Source organism: Monodon monoceros, unplaced genomic scaffold (assembly GCF_005190385.1).
Source record: "Monodon monoceros isolate NGI ecotype Baffin Bay Population unplaced genomic scaffold, NGI_Narwhal_1 Super_Scaffold_19, whole genome shotgun sequence".
Taxonomy (NCBI): Eukaryota; Metazoa; Chordata; class Mammalia; order Artiodactyla; family Monodontidae; genus Monodon; species Monodon monoceros.
The window spans coordinates 77347422-77353421 of NW_021703775.1; the positions used below are offsets into that span (position 1 = coordinate 77347422).

Below are 6000 nucleotides of genomic sequence, written 5' to 3' on the forward strand. Positions count from 1 at the left end.
TATGGGAACATATGTATATGTATACCTGATTCACTTTGTTATAAAGCAGAAACTAACACACCATTGTAAAGCAATTATACGCCAATAAAGATGTTAAAAAAAAAAAAAGCACCAATCCAGCTGACGTCAGGGATGTTGATTTTCCCCAGACCATACACCAAAGTGATTCCCGACCAATTAAAAAGTTAAGATATTTTTAAAATCAGAAAATTATATATATGTATATGTATATATACACACACCCACACAAACATACACATACATGCATACATATCAGATCCTTCAAGCCAGTATAGCTTCCAAGCTTTAAAGCAATAGGAAAAGGATCACAAAGGAACAGATCCTTTCCTATGATATAAAAATGTAAAACTTCTACAAGACAACAAATAACCAAAACAGAATTGCCAACAACAGATTAGAATGTCCATTATATCAATAACTCAAATCAAATTTAATGTTTAAGTTATACAAAGAACTCTTTCACATGTGGAAAATGATGTTGAAACTCCAGTTAATGAGCAAAGGATTTGATCCTTCCCACAAGAAAAAATAAAAATGACAGGAAATATATGGAAAAAATTCATTCTTGCAAATAAACAAATTAAAATAAAATCATCTTTGAGGTACCTATGCATATCTCCTAAATTAGCAAAATGAGTTTCTTTTCAAAACGATAACATCCAAAGCTGAGAAGTTTGCAGTGGAACTGACACACTCCTCCCCTGATAGCACCCCTGTGAGCTGGACGGTCCACGTCACTGTGTGACTGCACTGCTCTCACATCCTCAGCCAAAAATGGTTTCCGATGCTTTGCCCCATGTATTGGTCTGCTCAGGCTGCCATAACAAAGTACCACAGACTGGGCGACTTACACACTAGAAATTTGTTTTTTTGCAATCCTGGAGGCCCAGAGTCCAAGATCAAGGTGTCAGCGGGATTGATTTCTTCTGAGGCCTCTCTCTGTGACTTGCAGATGGTTGCTTTCCCCCTGTGTCCGCATGTGGTTGCCTCTGGGTTTATGTGTGTGTCATCTTCTCTTCTTATAAAGACACCAGTGAAACTGGATTAGGATTCACCCAAATGACTCATTAAACCTTATTGACCTCTTTAAAGGCCCTGTCTCCAAATACAGTCACATTCTCATGTATTGGGGGGTAAGACTTCAATATATGAATTTGGGGGGATACATGACATCCCATAAGACCCCAGTTATACCTCTCCTAATAATTTATTTTAAGGAGATAATTCAAATAAAGAAAGGATATATGTAAAAACCATTCACTTGTAGTGTTTCAATAATATCAAATGATTATAAACAGCTATTTATAGCAGGGGAAGTTAAAAAACTTGTTCAATAGACTACTTTGCAGCCATTAAACTTTTTGTTTGTTTGTTTTGCGGTACGCGGGCCTCTCACTGCTGTGGCCTCTCCCGTTGCGGAGCACAGGCTCCAGAAGCGCAGGCCCAGCGGCCATGGCTCACGGGCCCAGCCGCTCCGCGGCATGTGGGATCCTCCCGGACCAGGGCACGAACCCGTGTCCCCTCCATCGGCAGGTGGACTGCGCCACCAGGGAAGCCCCATTAACCTTTTTAGGAATGAAAACTGTGTGAAAATCGTTTTTTAGAATTCTCAACATATGAGAAAGGTAGGTACAAGTGTCACAGGATTGATTGTGGAAATATATTTGCATATAGATAATTACTAGAGAGAAAAGGAGGATAAAATAATTTTCTTGTGGTGATCCTGATACAGAAGACTTCTTTCTTTTTTGAAACTATTTCCATTTTTTTCTTTTTATTTCACAAAGAAAAATCAGGTGGGTTAGAATGAGTAATTCTAACTGGTAAGACAGTTGTAGGCTTCTGTGGTAGGTAGTACTAGATGATTAGTGGCTTAAGTTAGGATTTTAGTCAAAAACAAGAAAAACGAAGACAAGCTGAGGCTTGAAAAGTAACGTAGCAGCTCCACGATGTCGCGATGACGCCAGGAGCTCTGCTGCGCTGATGAAGACCCAGGCTGGCCTTGGTGCCCCTGAGGCAGGCGGCTTGGCGTGTGCGGAGGAGCGGTTCTGGCTGCCTGTGACCGCGGGCAATCCTGGGCAATCCTCTCCTTCTCTGACTCTCAGCCTCCTCTTCGTTAAAACGCAGTTGTTGCACTGGGTCCTTAGAAAGGCCTTCTCTTACTTTCTGTATTCTTTCATTCTCTGTTTTGTCCCAAATATGTACAGAATAAACATGCAGTGTTTTCCTTGCACATGACAATTATAAAGTATACTCTGGCCATCCTGTACATCTTGCAAAGAGCCGGAATCAGATAGAAGGCCAGAGAAAGGAAACAGAGTCAGCCCTGCATTTTCCCAGCATTTGCTTATGAGGAACTAAAGCAGAATTTCCCCCACGCCCTCCCCTGGCCACGGCCCAGGCTCAGTGGAGGTCCACGGTCTCTGCCTCCGCCTCTCTCTAGGGAACCTCTGAGCGGGCCAGGACCACAGGGGAGATGTCGGAGTTCACTTCCGTGACTATAGCCTTAGGCTTCCTCAGCCGGGATGGTAGATGGAGAGCTTTTGGAGGGTGGACACCCACCCTGCCTTAGGACACGGGCAGTTATCCGAAAGGCACATCCAGTGGGAAACCAATTTTCAGGATGTCATTGCGCTGGAGAGAAGCAAACAGAAGAGGGGATCAGAGGGGCAGCATTCACAGAACCCCTGTCGCTTCCTCGAGCTGGAAAAATCCATCATTCCCTTTCTGGGAGCCTTTCAGGCCCCCAGAGGGAGGGGTCATGAGTCAACAGAAAGAATAATAAAGGTGTCCTAGCCTTGAAGGCTTTTATTCAGGGCAGCAAAGAAAGTACCACCCTGCGGTGTTTGGATGCTGAGACTTTCATCCACGTATTTTATCAAACATTTGCCTGTAGCATCCTGGCACACACTCTGTTCTCTCCTGGAGGGTTAGGTGGAAGGATTCTTTATTTTTAACAGTGAACCAAACTAACAACATGCACAGTAACTCAGCCGCCACTCGTGCACTTGTGTGTGCGCCCGCGCTCACACGAGCGTGTGTCGAGGCTGCGGTGTACCGTGAAAGGACGCGAGCTTTGGAGTTACTCATTCTTCACGTGTTCATTCCACAGATCTTGCTGGGCTCCTCCCATGAGGCCCACGCTCTTCTGGGCCTGGGGCTGCAGGGTGAACAGAGGACACACCGTCCCTGCTCTGCAGGAGCTCGTAGTCTGGGTCGTGGGGGGGAACAAACAGTAAACGCACGCACTAGTCAGAGCTGAGGGCTCCTGGGCGGCAGCAGCCTTATGATGCTCGACACGTGGCTCCGAGCTCACTGAGCCTCGGTTTATGCGTCTGTCAAATGAGATCAGAACAGTCTTAAAGGGATGTTTTAAGGCTTACAGAGAAGGTGCCTCAGTGGCACGTGAGGGCCTCTCAGGAAGTGGCAGGCACCGTGATGGAGTTCAGGTCCTGGTTCCTACTCTGGAGCAAAAGAGAAAGGAGGGAAAGAAGACATGCAGAACCTTCGTAAGCAGCCGCCCCAGTGGGGAGGATGGAAAGTTCTTCTGCCACTTTCAGCAGCAGAAAAACTGGTCTTGTACCAGTTGCTTTTGTCACCACCCCTAAAAACGAAAACAAACAAAAAGTGGGAAATTGAATTCAACGTCAGTGTCTTCCTGAGTCAGAGGTGGATGAGCGGAATGTAACGGTTGATGGAATGAGAGGCCGAAGAAAAGATGCCCAGAGTTTGCAAGACTCTTCAGTTCTGAGTCTAGAATCTTGTTCAATCGCGTACGTGTGCACTTTACAAAAATGTGACAGGTTTCAGCGAGGTAGGTTCATTCAGCCATTTAACGAGTGCGAATTAAACTGCATGCTGAAATGAAAAGGGCTGCAACCCCCCGTGCCCTCAAGAAGCTCCCAGGGTGGTAGAAAGGCAGCCGGACCAAGCACCATAATACAGCGCAGAGGGGCGTGTGTACGGCGTCCTGGAGTGTGGGGTGAGGGGTTCAGCTTGGCCAGGAGATCTAGGGGAAGTGTCACCAAGAAGATGGCACTGGAGCTGACATCTTTGTGGGGTTTTGAAGGATCACTGCTTGGTAGGAAAGATAGGCGCCGTCTGGTAGTGGGCAGTAACTTTTATTCTCAGAACTTCTTTTGTTTTAATCCTCGCAGCCAGTCGACACCCTTGACCTTCTTGTCTCCAGTAGCCTTTCCTCCTTGTCACAGAACACTCACGCCATGTACAGTTACGTAATAGAGTTGGTCCAAACATGAGATAATTGGCTTTGAAATGCCACATTATTTCTGTGGTTACTACACCCCAAACTATTAAAAAGTGCACAGTGACACGAAGAAGAAGCTGTCGTGAAGCTGTTTTATGACACCCCAATGTAAATGAGAAGCTCTGAATTTTGGTCTGTGATTCGTGTTGATTTGATTCCTTATGAAAATATGGACAATAGTAAAACAAAAAAATATAAGCTAAGTGTCAAAGCCATGGAAAACCATGCATAGGCCAAGAAGATAAGACCAGGGAGGAAGTACAGAAAATATGCAACTGAAAGAGCACAGAAAACTTGTTTTTAAAAAAGGTGAGTTTGGTGCTGAGCTTTCTAGAGGCTTAAGCAAGAACAACTTTTAAACACCTCCTGTCGGTTACCCTATTTACAACAGTGGGGTTGATGGTTGTACTTTCTCAGTGGAGTAGAAAAAGGGTTTTCTTGTTCCGAAAAGAATTGTTTTCACAGGGATCTACGTAAAGGAGAGGTTTGAGGTTAAAGAATATGGACCACGGTGAAGCACAAATGAAATGGTAAATGTGGTTGTTAACAAGCTCGAGCTTTGAAGTCATACTGACCTGAATTCAGATTCTGGCTCCACAGTTTACCGACCACGATGTTAAGCGAAATTCTTAGCCATGAGTTTCCTGATCTGTGAAGTCAGGAGGTTAAAGTGCTGGCTTCACGGGGTAGACCGGGAGGACTCAGTGAAGGAGCACACGTCCGGCACTTAGCACAGCTTCTGACACTCGATGTGGGAGCTGCCACTGTGATCCCAGGGCGTCTTGGTACATGGCCATGTCTTACGTGAAAAGGAGACCGGGTCTGCCATCCCGTGTGTGTGACGCCAGAGACGCTCGTGCCCTGTGTGTGCTTCTCGGAACATGCGCTGTTAGCCAGGGTAAAGGGGTTTCTGATGACAAAGGCAGAAGGGCAGTGCCCAGCACAGCAGCGGGGATGTGTCTGTGTCTGCTGGTGGGGAGTCAGCAACGCCCGCCCCTCACGCCTGCCTGTCTTACCTCTTGCAGGTGAATGATTCAAACTGCGACCGAGAACTTCTCTCCCTGCTCCTGGACGCCAAGCTCTTGGTGAAGTGCGTCTCCACTCCCTTCTACCCACGTCTTGTCGAGCACCTCTTGGCCAGCCCCCAGCAAGGGCGCTGGGATGCAGAGGATCTGGCCAGACACCTGCGGGCAGCTGGCCACGAGGCCGAAGCTGGGTCACTCCTCCTGGCCGCGCGGGGCACCCATCGGGCCCTGAGGACCTTCAGCACAGCCCTGGGTGCGGCGCAGCACTGGGTGTGAGCAAGCCCGCCCACGGCCACCGCCGTCACCAGGCTCAGCTGTTTCCAGAGGCAACATGTGTACCTGTCAGTTGTTCTCAGTGGTTTCAGCGAATTGCAAATAAAGCTGTATATAAATGATGAGCAAGCTGCCACTTTTTTTTTTGTTTGTTTGTTTTCTTTCTTATAGCGACTGGTTAACATACTTTCCTACTAAGAGAGACTGGACTCTTCTTATTTATTTATTTATTTATTTTTTAAACCATCTCTTCTGATAGAATACAATTAATACAGTGTCTAAAACTTCAGTTCAGGCCGTTGGCTGTGGTGGTGGTGGAAGGGGAGAGCGTGTGGAATGGCCAGTGGCTGGAGCACGTCCTGGACGGAGGAAGGATGGACCTGGAGTCACGTCTCAGGTTAGTTATGCGACTTT

The 6000-nt window shown here is 46.7% G+C and overlaps 1 protein-coding gene across 5 annotated transcripts in view; it reads left to right on the forward strand.

The window, feature by feature from the left end:
- The window catches only part of NBAS (neuroblastoma amplified sequence), a 339068-nt gene extending 333359 nt beyond the window's left edge, over window positions 1-5709 (forward strand). For 4 of the 5 annotated variants that reach the window (XM_029231717.1, XM_029231719.1, XM_029231721.1 and 1 more), the window contains one exon: window positions 5314-5589. In XM_029231717.1, the coding sequence (XP_029087550.1) occupies window positions 5314-5589 (276 nt within the window). Of the gene's footprint in view, window positions 1-5313 lie in introns of all 5 variants that reach the window. The other variant, XM_029231716.1, reaches the window with a different exon arrangement.
- Window positions 5710-6000: the final 291 nt, after the last annotated feature.